The sequence below is a fragment of the Arachis duranensis genome, chromosome 2 (assembly GCF_000817695.3).
Source record: "Arachis duranensis cultivar V14167 chromosome 2, aradu.V14167.gnm2.J7QH, whole genome shotgun sequence".
Classification (NCBI taxonomy): Eukaryota; Viridiplantae; Streptophyta; class Magnoliopsida; order Fabales; family Fabaceae; genus Arachis; species Arachis duranensis.
The window spans coordinates 93369220-93381552 of NC_029773.3; the positions used below are offsets into that span (position 1 = coordinate 93369220).

The 12333-nt window shown below is 31.9% G+C and overlaps 2 protein-coding genes across 2 annotated transcripts; both read right to left on the reverse strand.

Annotated features, from left to right (window-relative positions):
* Positions 1–642: 642 nt before the first annotated feature.
* LOC107476292 (OVARIAN TUMOR DOMAIN-containing deubiquitinating enzyme 12) lies at positions 643–5002 on the reverse strand. The gene is made up of 10 exons (XM_016096093.3): positions 4690–5002; positions 3484–3924; positions 3239–3393; positions 2804–2877; positions 2474–2528; positions 2238–2386; positions 2109–2157; positions 1589–1673; positions 1238–1294; positions 643–1113 (listed from the first exon to the last, which is right to left on the reverse strand). The coding sequence occupies exons 2-10, from the start codon at positions 3842–3844 to the stop codon at positions 1052–1054; spliced, it is 1047 nt and encodes a 348-aa protein (XP_015951579.1). The 5' UTR covers positions 3845–3924; positions 4690–5002; the 3' UTR covers positions 643–1051.
* A 1710-nt stretch (positions 5003–6712) lies between these two features.
* On the reverse strand, positions 6713–10029 carry LOC107476293 (serine/threonine-protein kinase PCRK1). The gene is made up of 5 exons (XM_021136253.2): positions 9588–10029; positions 8733–9140; positions 7894–8154; positions 7567–7689; positions 6713–7398 (listed from the first exon to the last, which is right to left on the reverse strand). The coding sequence occupies exons 2-5, from the start codon at positions 9111–9113 to the stop codon at positions 6973–6975; spliced, it is 1191 nt and encodes a 396-aa protein (XP_020991912.1). The 5' UTR covers positions 9114–9140; positions 9588–10029; the 3' UTR covers positions 6713–6972.
* Between the last annotated feature and the right edge of the window lie 2304 nt (positions 10030–12333).

Consider the following 12333-nt stretch of genomic DNA (forward strand, 5'->3'; position numbering starts at 1 on the left):
GTGTCCAGCCGTCTGCATCCGCCACTCCGACGATGGTCTGCGCCGGCGGGAGTCAGTGGCCGAGCTGCCGACTCGACCTCTGCCAGCCTCCTCCAGGAATGGAGTACGCCTCGGTGAACGGTCACCGATACATGCCGTTCACGTCGTTGCTGTTGCAGCCGGCCACGGCGGATGAATCGCAGCACGAGGAGGCTCTCAGCGATCAATGATAATAAGAGCTTTTTAATTTTTATTATTATTTTTTATTTTTAGCTTCGGAGCGTACGAGATTAATATGTGGATGTTTTTGTGGGTTTTAGATTTTAGGGCTTTTTTTTAAATGATTTTATTTTAAGGTTAGTTTTTAGTGTTGGGTGGGGATCAATGTTAGAGGTGTTTGGCTACTACTACTGCTAGTGTCTTTCTTATTATTTGTTTTTTTTTAATTGTTTCCTTATCTTACATAAAGAAGGGTAAGATACTAAGATAGCTATGTAAATGATTTAAAAACCTTATGAATATAATGATTATATTATATTTTTGAATGAATCTGTGGACCATGTGGAAACAAACTAGTACGAATCAATCATTCACCTTATACACCTTTTAACCCTTCATATATTTAAGACCTACCAAAAACATAAAATAAGGACTATTTATCAATTTGATTTCATCCAGGAAGTATCCAAAATGTGAAATGTTCATAGGTGCAAGCCCAGATTATATTGTTAATAAGGAGGAAAATCAAATTGATTTATTCAGAAATGTGGCACATGAAGGTTATACTATAGCACCACAAAAAGTTCTTGCTCCTGTACAACGAGAAATACTTATATGGTTTTGGAGCACATTTATTACATATTTTATGATCATCTATAATTCTTTGTTCTGGGTATATTCGTATAGTATTAAACTTTTAAAAACATTGTAATGTTCCTAAAATATGCATTAACTGTGCTCAAAGCATGCAATGATTTCTCCTGAGGCGACCCTTAGATGATGAGTTTGAATACAGAAATCCATTGGTCTAAAAAGGAGAGTGGCACACCAAATAATTTGTTGCTACACAATCTTAATGCCTAGTCCCAAAGTTCCACCACCTTTTCTTCCTTCTTGATTCAATTGAAGGTATATCTGGATCAATAGTTTAATACAATATATGTTAAGCTTGGCCATTCATAGTAATTTAATTACATAAATCCCAAGTCATTTGATCAAATTCTGATCCAAAAGGATGAAAGTTTTGTTAAAAATGTACCTCCTTGAGGATAGATTGAGTTGTAATGCACCTCTGCCCAAAAGCTGAGGAAAATCACTGCATTAAACACACAATTTTCAATTTGATTACGGTATATGAAGGTGAACAACAGAAAAAGAGGTCCTAAAATAAATGTTACCTTAAGAAAATGGAAAATTATTAATACAATATGTTGTTCATGATGGTAATTTATTCAAACAATTTTAACAAACAGACAGAAGAATATAAAACGTTGCATTTAGAATCATTTGCTATTTCTGAAGTACCATTGGGGTTGAAAACTATGTCGAATTGTTCGGAAAGATTTTAAGAAACAATGTGAGATGAAGAGAATTAAGAATAATATCTTACCTCCTTTTTGTTTCTCAAAATGAGGAACAATCTCTATGCAACAGGTATCCTTGAAAGAAGTCATCACAAAAATTCTTACACAATACTGAAAAAATAACACAAGGAACAAAATTTCAGAGCTGCCCAATAGTAAGTAAAAATGCATATCACACCACTGGTAACTTCAAGTATTATTATGAACTTCACAATGATTGAAATTTTATGAATGGTTTCTTTCAAAAAGGATTCATCCTGTGTTCTAGTGTCATGGTCGAATAATGTTTAAAAATCGGTAACTGGTCCATGCATTTTATTAAGTAGGAATGACAATTGGTTGCTGCCAGGCAAATTGAGCATTCAATCTCTAGAAGATTTAGAAATGACAATATGTCATAGTAATTGTTAATCATGAAGAAACATGAAAACTCCAAGCCTAAACTACATTAAAGTTCAAATGGTCAAAGTACTAATTCATGAAAACTTTGGCCAAGCAAATATCTGTCACAGTGGAACATAAATATTGAAGTTGCAAGACTAATACCGAATCTGCAGCCGCTTGAAGAGTGACATGATCGCCCCATTCACCACTCCTGGTTTCATCAACAATTTAAGTAAAAGGAGTTATTGGTTACCCTTGAAGAAATTATAGAGGAAGAAACTGGATTCTTACTTAGACATCTTCTCCAAATAAGCACCATATTCCATGGGAACATATCCCTCGTAAATCTCTCGATGTGATCTCAGCTGGTTCACAACTTGTTGTCTCACAAGCTCATGGTGATCAGGCGTGTTATATAGTTGATCAGATAATGCACGAAACTGGTCAGGAATTTAAAATATTTTACTATTTGAAATATGGAAGATGCTATCTAACATTGAATGAACATTAAAATTAAAGCATCATACCTGACAATTGCCATCACCTTGAACCTGATGCTCCACAAAGTCGAATAATTGCAATCTGTTTAAAAGTATCAATATATATGGCATGTTGAGTATATGCCTAATAAAAGACAATGTTACACAAATGAATTGTTCTGTCAGCCAGTCTAAACTTATTTTTTCTTTCTTTTTTTGAACTGAAATACACTTCCTGAAATTTCATATCCAACCAAACCACTCTATTGATGTTGGGTGTGATTAAACTATTGTGTAAAGGATAGAATTTGAAAATCAACCACATACTCGTAGTTGATATATGACCATGACAAATAAAATAGATCAAAGGTAGTATACCTATCTAGAAGCCTCTGATGATCTGAAGTTGCTTCATCAATAGAAGGAATTTCTCCATTTATTCTTGGAACATGCTACACAATAGTGGAAAAACAATTTTAAAATCATACCGAATTAACATACAAATTTCATAATGAGGGTAAGAAAATTAACAGGGAATAGTATTTCTTAAACTGAGGGATTGGACAAACCAACATGTTAAAAATTACCACTAACTCAAACCAGAAGTAGGAATAACTGCTTCCAAATTCCACAATAAAACTTAGCAACAACCGTTTGAACTGAATTTCAACATTGACATCAATTAAGCTAACAAGTTAAAAAGCATAGTTGTTTATTACTAAAATGAACATCCAAAGGAACTGAGATTTTATTTTATTGATACACTAGATGATTCAAAAATGAATCCACACAAGCATGAGAAGAAACACATACACGAATTGGATCCATCTGACTCAATCTCTTCTCAATTTCATCATCAAAGGGATATTTGTCTGTTTGCTCCAATGAGTATCCTGTCACTTCATGAGGACTATAACATGAATAAGAAGTTCCTACGCCATTAACTTCTTCGTGAGTATAGTCATGACCTGCATAAATAACATATCTGAATAAACTAACCAACTTCGTGCAACAAGAAAAACATCTAACATCAACAAGCACAAGTCCTTTAACCATACCTGGCGTACAATAGTTCCCAGTTGGTGTATTAGGCCAATAATCAGATACAGCGAACTGCTGTTCTTCTGCTTGCGACTGTCTTGATTGCTCAGCAATCTGTAGCTGTTGAAACTCTTCCTGAAGAGTACGCGCAATGATCTCATCATTCTCTACTTGGTTACTTTCTTCGGCATCATAATGGCTACGGAAGGAGCAGTCTCCAATATAGGGATCATAATGGCTATGGTAGCAGTGTTCAGTATAGGCATCACCATTATCATATTGATAAGCATTACTATAGTATCCAGGACAGTAACCATTGTCACCATCAAGAAAATCAATACCCCACTGAATAACATCCGAATGCTCATATAAACCCATTTTCAAGTAGTAACAGAAAGATCTGAAAAGTCTTCTATACGAAAATATTGAAATGATTTTGTAGCAGCAAAATAATACACCTGCCAAAATAAGCTTTGAACATTAAGAGTTGAAGCTTCAGCTGTAATAATTAATGAATACAAAGACATGCTATTCATGAAAATACTTATGACATGGGCTATAATCATTAAACCAGATATTATGAGTCAAATTAACTACATCATAAGCTATTTATTTATTTAAAAAGAAAAAAAAGGCAATAAAATACAGGCACAAATTCTTCCTCTCAAAGTTTAAAGTTAAAACACAAAATCAGGAACCATTAATCAACTACTTCATTGTTTGTTTTTGAGATCAAGCATCTTTGCCGTACATATCCTCCTAAACTTCCACCAACACCCAAAGTCAACTTCATAAATTCTCTTTACCTTAAAATTTGATCCTCTTTAACGAAAACTATCACTTACAGTCTCTATATGCTACAAAAGGAAAATACAATATTCACAAACTTCTTATTCCTATTGACTCCATTTCTACATCACACAACTTCAATATCAACAAAATAAACCATGATAGAAATTTGAGGTGACCTCACAAAAACAAAATGAATAAAATACACAAATAAGAAAAAGAAAATCCAAAGTCTACCTTGAGACTAATCCTTATGAGTTGTGCCAATCCAAAACGAACCCAAATAAGCTCAAAAAGGAAAGGTTCCAACTTTGCAACACAAACAACAAATGATCCAATAACAACAGCACCCACAGACTGAGCAACATAACCAATCAACTAAGAAAACTTTTTATATATATAAAAAAAGTAACATATTTGAGAAGCTTCCGTACCTTGGATTCAGCTCCAACCCAGCTCAGAAAAACTCCAAGTCCTGTTTGTTCAAGGGACCTTCACAGAAAACCACTGTGTAGTTATGAAAAATTACAAAGGAAGATGGCTATGAGCCTATGACCATACGATGCGTTGAACATTCATATTGATGGTGTTTTGAGCTAACAAAAATAGGACATAAAAGTGTGTACTTGAAGCCTTTATATACAGTTTGCCACGCCGTTAAATGTCGAACACCTTCGTTGGTTTTGTACTATTTTGAAGAAAAAAAAATCACAACTTTTCTGATTTTAGCGGCATTTTCCTTAGAATCCTAAAATTTATAACATTAAAATCTTAGAATCTCCGACCCAAATGACTACTTATGATGCTTAAAGCATCAAAATTAAATTTTGTGGTTGGAAACTTCAATCATCTGCATCATTGAACGTTGGATTTGAGGGAATGAGAGAACGTACGGTTCAGATTGATTACTGAGTGATGAAGGTACCAGAATCAACGGCTGTGATTGGTGGAGGATTGTCCAATAAATTGATGTGGGAATTGAGAAGATACAATTTTTCAAAATAAATATAAATAAAGAATATATCAGAATGAAAAAGTTATGATTTTTATCGTTTAAAAATGAGTTATAAATTTTTGACATTTTCAATAATTAAAATATTATGATGATATATAGATTAAAATATACTACAATATAAATTTAAGATGATAGTGACTAATACAATAATATAATAACATGATTATACATAATCTGATAACTAATATATGAATTTAGGTTGTCCATGACAAAAAACTTAAGTACATAAAATTAATAAATAACTTTTCATTTGTTTTTTCCATGAAACGTGACCTTGGAAGCATGCAACCTAGCTTGCAGGTTTTGGTTGTTTTTTTATTACGAGTCTTTTTCTATAATTACATATAGAAACCTAATAAAGTCGGCTTTTTGGAATGATTAAGGTCAGAAAAATCCAGCTCATAGTAATGGACTAATTGTGCCACAAAAACTTGTTACCTAAGTTATATATTACACATTAGTTTTTATTTTATTTTATTTTATTTTATTTTATGGACTTCAATATAAATAGTTAAATACGCGTGTGATGCACTAAAGGTTTTAATTAGTTTTCTATAATTAAACCTATTTTTTGGAGTGTCACATTCAGGTACACTGAATATTCTCACTTTTTTAGTGATAGAGGTTATTCTTTATATTTATTATGAGGCAAATTTAGTAATTACTAGTAAATAATAACTAAAATTATAATAGTTGTCTTCTTTATTCTATTTTATTTTGATTTCCCAAAATTAATTATAGGGCTTTTCTTTATTTAATAATTTTCTGCCACCACAATAATCCAATAGTTATTATAGTCAAGCATTTTATTATGCATATCCTTATCCTATCCGATTCAGTCAAATATTTTGTTCCAATCCAGTCCTTCTCTTCAACCTCCACCATAAAATTTCCACATATATTTTCTACCCTTCAAATCACTCAAAGAAAAGAAAAAGCCACCATTTTATTGGCTTTATTCATGCAATAAAATAATTTAGATTGAAAATAAATCCCGTGTGATCTTAACGTCAGAGTTGATGTTTACATATCTTTGACATAATACACACATATATAAACAAGTTGGATGATGAGTGGAATATATTTTATATGATATAATAATGATGCTAGAAGACATAGCTAAAACTTTCATGTTAATATTGAATCTTATTATTACAGTGTTTAATTTACAAAATAAGGTTAGTTTTATGATGGTTCTTTAGTTGGTGTAATTCACCAAAATGAATGGCTGAAATGATATATAAAAATCATAATCTGTCAAAAAAACTCATATAAATTCATATATTGTTTTTTTTTTTTTACTTTCAAAAAATTTAAACCCATATTCATGAAATTAACCTGTAAAATCTATACAAATCAAATAGAAATTATGATAGAGTTTCTTTGAGGTATATGAAAAATAGATTATCTATATAATATTTCTTTGCATATAACTCAACTCATTCAATAATGTACAATTATACATCCATATGGAATGAAAATTACATCCATGTCTCATAAACATTGGTAGAGTAGTATGCTTAGAATTTTCTAAAATTTCTTGAACAATGCAAGCTAAGCTAGAAACCACTCATATGGTAAGTGTAGAACTTTATGGCAGCTATGTACACTTTGTTAGAGGAGATGATGAAGAGTAACAAAGAAAATGTTGCCTCAAATTAATAGGGTTATTTGATTGGCTTAAAAGCTGAGAATATAATAATCAACATGCTCTTATAACCTTTGGTCTCCACATCCTAAACCAATTACTACAATCTGCAGATTTTGTGTCCATAATGAACCTTTTCTTCTTGTTTATTTCAGTGTCATGGGAAGCTTCTATTGATTCTACAAAGCTCAATGGTGCCTGTGGATTGGCATTTACATAAGAATCCATGATCGCTGAATTTAAGAGGTGCTTCCTCTCAAGTCTTGGATCCAATATTATCTGAAATTTCCTACTATCTGAGAGGTATGGCCTTATCCATTCCAACAGATTCTGCTCGGCCTTGGGCCGGTTCCTATCGATGGGGCGCCTGCCGGTAATGAGTTCATAAAGGAAGACACCGTAGCTCCATACATCACTCTTTGAGGTAAGTCGGCCGGTTTGAACATATTCAGGAGCTGCATACCCCATTGTTCCTACTACCTGATTGACACACCAACCATTTAAGAATATTTGTTATTGTTAAAGACATAACTATTTATGTATCTTCTCTCTTTCTGCTTATGCAAAGATCAAAATCAACAAAATCTCTGTTTATGGTGAAGAGTGGATTAAATATATGAAATTATAGGTTGCTAAACATGGCCATACCGCAGTTGAGACATGAGTTAATCCATCAGATGGTCCCAATCTTGCTAAACCAAAGTCAGATAGCTTTGCATTCCACTCCTCATCCAGAAGGATATTTGAAGATTTGAAATCTCTGAAAATTATCTAAATATGACACACATAGATAGTTACTTAGTTAGCACAAGAATTACAAGATGCATAACACATTTGACTATCTTTCAGTTTAGCTAGTTACTGCTTCATTTTGGTCCTTGACTTTGTATATGAGACATTATATGCTTACAAAATCGCGGACCAAAGTGAAAAATTTACACAATGGGAAATTATATGCTATCTTTTTGGCTATACCTGAAAATCCATTTCCTCATGCAGGTATGTTAAGCCTCGAGCTGCATCTTGAGCTATCTTCAATCTCATGCTCCATGGTAAAGGAGTCTCTGATCTAGGGGATAAATGATGTTCAACACTTCTTTTTGGCATGTATTCGTAAACTAGAAGCCGCTGGATTCCTCTTTCATCGTCTTCGGCACAGTATCCAACTAGTTTCACAAGATTAGGATGCTCAACTATGCCTAGAACATTCACTTCTGTAACCCATTCCCTATGACCCTATAAAGCCAAAAAGATAATAACACAAGGTTAACGCATTGTGAATTTGTGATGAACAGAAACAAATACAGAAGAAGGTAACACACTCTGAATGTAAAATTATTTATATACTTCTACCTAATAGCTTAAGTTTTTGGAATAGAATAATTCATAGTAAGGTATCAGATTATCATGGCCTATCCTGTAGTTAATCAAATTTCAGGCTCCAAGTCCTTGTCTTAGTCAAGGGATGCATTAAAGTTCCATATCAAGTAGACTCTAGAGATAAAGGCTCAGTAACCTTTAACATCATCAGAGCTAGCTTTTCGGGTTGAATTAGACCTGCTCAATTCTAATAACATAATTGCAATCTTGTATAGCAGGCAGGGAATCTTAGTAAGCCCATTATTGTAACTTCTAATATTGTTCTACTTTAAGCAACTTGGTGAAAGTTCAATTACTAAGCCCTAGATATCAAAACACATCAAAATGCCATACACAATGAATCCAAATACATATATATATACATAACAACAACCAAATTTGTATAACTTTGAAGAGGTGAAATAGAGGTAAGATAAGAAGTTAAAAAGCCTTGCCTGAATCCCTCTTTTACCAAGTTGTTTGACTGCAACTTCAATTTTTCTTGAAGGATCATCAGCACTCTTGATAAGTCCCTTGTAGACACACCCGAACCCACCCTCTCCAAGCATAACGGACCGGCTGAAATTCTTCGTGGCTGATTTCAGCTCGGATACAGAGAATACTCTGAGGTTGCTGGGTCTCTGTGACATACTTGGAAATGCATTCCTCCTGAAGGAGTCTGTGCTGTTGTCTGAGACATCCTGAGAATTCAATTCGGAACCAGATCTCTTCATCTCACCCTCAACATAAGTAGACATGTTAGACCGACCCGAAAGCGATAGAAAGTTCTTAGGATCATCCTTTTTCTCTCCATAGTTAAATGGAAAACACTTCATTGCAAATTAAACTTGACTGGAGCTGGACTGCATTTTCAGAACAGTGAAGGAAAACTTGAGAAACATACATAGAAGGTCATTGAGAAGCAACATAACACCTTCAATTAAAGGTCACAGCTTAAGGAAATATCTCAAAGACTTCAACAATTTATGAAGGACAACTCATTTTCCCTAAATTTCTTCATTGAAAATGCATCATGGCATCCAAAATTGAATGTCACAGATATATGATGAAGACTTGTCATATATATATATATATAGAAATGAAATATGGTCATCATTCAAAGATCCAATCCTATTTGAAGTAAGCCAATTGTTTATGAGGACAATATAATGAGTTAATTTCAAAACCAAAAAACAAGTCACAAAATAAGAACGGCACATGTATCTTCAAATCCAAATTCCAGAACAGCATAAGTTGCCCCTAAACAGATAAAGGGAAAAGATAGAAACTTTCATGAAAATGAAACTCACCTCGAATCCTAAATATACTGAATCAGATATAGTTTGATCACAAAGAAAGCTTCAGCTTGTGGGAGCTAAACAAAGCGACAAAGTTCCCTTTTTTTTTTCAGCAGTGAGATTCTGAGAAGAGCCTCTTCAAAGCATGGCCTCCACATGAATAGAAAGACTCCACTTGGAAACTTGAGAGGCTGCATAGGATGCAGGTTCAAGCTCACCAACCAAAATGAGAAGCCAAATGAAGGAATGAAGAAACAACCTCAATTCATGTTTCTTCCAATGCAAATAGTATATATAATAATTTCAGTTTGTGTAATGTGAAAGTGTCTTTGGAATACGAGAGACCAAGTAAAAGGAGGGAAGCAAGGGCAGAAACAGCTTAGTTTTGTTGTGAAATTGGAGAGAGAAAAGGATGAATGAATCTAAGTGGCGCTCACATGCCCCTTGCTTTGTCTCCTTCTATGGATTTGGACACACTCATGTGTGTTAGTTAGTTAGTAATATACACTGCTATCTTCGGTAGATTCTAGGTAACACCCAACTCAAATCAAAAGTGTTTAGAAAGAGAAGTAAAAATGTAAAATGAGAAGTTAATTTTTATTAATTTATAATATTCATAAATATATATTTTATTATCTTAATTTAAAAGTAATTAGTTATTTATTTTACTAATTCTATTAACTTTTTCACTTTAAAGATCCATATTTAACTCAATGAAATTAAAAGTGTGAATTTTTTTCATGTTAATAGAAAGAACGAGGAAGGAGGTAAGCCTCAAAGTGGAGCCTAGATAGGAACCTTCATGGACGTTTCCATGGTTGACCAGAGTCTTTGACTTTGAATACAAGTCATGAAGGGCTAAATCAATGACTTCATCTTTGATTATATCATTTATATGATTGCGCATTGGTGTTGGAGAACGGTTTAATTTCACGTGTTACATATGAATTTTTTTTTTTTACTATGCTGTGTCTATTTTTTTTTTCTTAAATTACTTAATAAACATATATCTATGAACATTATTTTAGGTTCCATTTGGTTAATATATATAATGAGACATAAATATAGACATAAATATTAAAGATATAGACATAAAATATTTGTATTTTTGTATTGTATTTGATAAAAATAAAGAACAAAACACACATATTTAAAAAAGATTGAATTATCCTTCATTTAACTACAAATTTTATCACCATCACTATATACCTATTACCTCAAACATTGTTCATCATCACCATTAATTTTTTTATTTCTTCTAATATCATTTTAAATTATCATTTAAATATTAAATATATAATTTTTCTTAAAAAAATAAAAATTTAAAGCTCAGAATTTATCAAAGATTAATAAAAATTTAAATAAAAAAATTAAATGTACAATTTTTTCTTGAAGAAAATAAAAGGATAAATTTAGTTGTATAATCTAAAAGAGAAAGAGAAAAAAAAGAAAGGTTTGGAGAGATAAGAAAACAAATTTTAAAATTTTAATAACGGTAAAAGAGTAAAAAATCAGTGTCTCACAAGTTGTGTCTCGTGTCTCACCAAATTGGAGGTACATAAATTTAGTGTTTCTGTGTCCTCCCGTGTCCTTCGAAAAGTTGTGTCTCACCAAATTAAACAGCAGACATGTGTCACTGTGTCTATGGATATCAACCAAACACTACCTTAATTTCTGATTAGGTCATTTTTAATTAAAAGTTTGAACTTTGAAACTCTTAATAATTCAGAAGAAGAATTAAAATTAGCTCATAGTATATATATTTATAAAATTAAAACACAAAACTTTACATATCTCTTTGTTCTGAATTGATATCTTTATGTTGGTATCTCTACAGAAGTGAAAAATTTCAACACTTTAATATAAAGATATAATTTTATATGATTTGAATTATAAAAAATTATTTGTGGTTATTATTGAAAGTCTCCAAATCCGTATTTAATTTAGGCCATAAGTGAAGGAGTAATTTTGTTGGGTTGAAATGAAATGTACCCATCAAAATCAAATTCCAAAGTTAGTACTTTTTATGAACGTGCATATTTGGTAGCTTACACATAAATTTTTGTGCTTACGGTTGTATCAATTTGAATTAATAATAGGGTTATGCTATGGTGCTGAACAATAAATTTTTCAGCAGGTGCGGAAGATGCGTGGATCTTTGGAGTGCTTGACGCTTGGCAGCGGTGTCAACACTCACAGATAGAGACTCAGAAGGAACAGAAATTGTCGGAAAGTGGATTAATTAGAGGTGTTAGATTATAAGTTAATAAGATGAATAATATGTTGGACTTTTTGGTAATGTTGGAAGTTGTATTTTTGGTAAAAGTAGGCTATGTGTAGTACTATTGATGAAGATGAAAGAAAATTAAAATTTTTTTGATTTGTTGGTTATAATTGGATTTTTATGTTTTTGTACATGAATAGCCCTTATATGCAGGGATTGACAAAAAAAAAAAAAGCAAAATGTATTTAGGGTTGCAGACTAAAACAAGTATAAATTTCTTTTGAGAATATAAAATTATATGATAAGAATATAAATTAAAAGATAAATTTAATAGTATTATTAGTTTGAAATTATAAAATTTGAAATAAACAAAAATAGTAGAATAAATTTCAAAATTTGAAATTATTAAAAATTTGAAAAAAAATTAAAATTTAAAATTTTTGAAAATTGACACTATTGGTAATTAACGTTATAAAATAAATTTTAAAATTTAATTTAATAATTTAATTTAATTTTAATAAAAAAATATTCGAA

What these genes read in the sequence shown, in the direction of transcription:
- LOC107476292 (XM_016096093.3), bottom strand. Translation starts at nt 3,844, where the DNA reads ATGGGTTTATATGAGCATTCGGATGTTATTCAGTGGGGTATTGATTTT. An exon ending in GTCAGATGGATCCAATTCGT is followed by an intron (nt 2,878 to 3,238) that starts GTATGTGTTTCT and finishes ACTATTGTGTAG; the next exon opens with CATGTTCCAAGAATAAATGG. An exon ending in CTCAATCTATCCTCAAGGAG is followed by an intron (nt 1,114 to 1,237) that starts GTACATTTTTAA and finishes CTATTGATCCAG; the next exon opens with ATATACCTTCAATTGAATCA.
- LOC107476293 (XM_021136253.2), bottom strand. Translation starts at nt 9,113, where the DNA reads ATGAAGTGTTTTCCATTTAACTATGGAGAGAAAAAGGATGATCCTAAG. An exon ending in TTGGTAAAAGAGGGATTCAG is followed by an intron (nt 8,155 to 8,732) that starts GCAAGGCTTTTT and finishes TTGGCTTTATAG; the next exon opens with GGTCATAGGGAATGGGTTAC. An exon ending in ATGAGGAAATGGATTTTCAG is followed by an intron (nt 7,690 to 7,893) that starts GTATAGCCAAAA and finishes TGTCATATTTAG; the next exon opens with ATAATTTTCAGAGATTTCAA.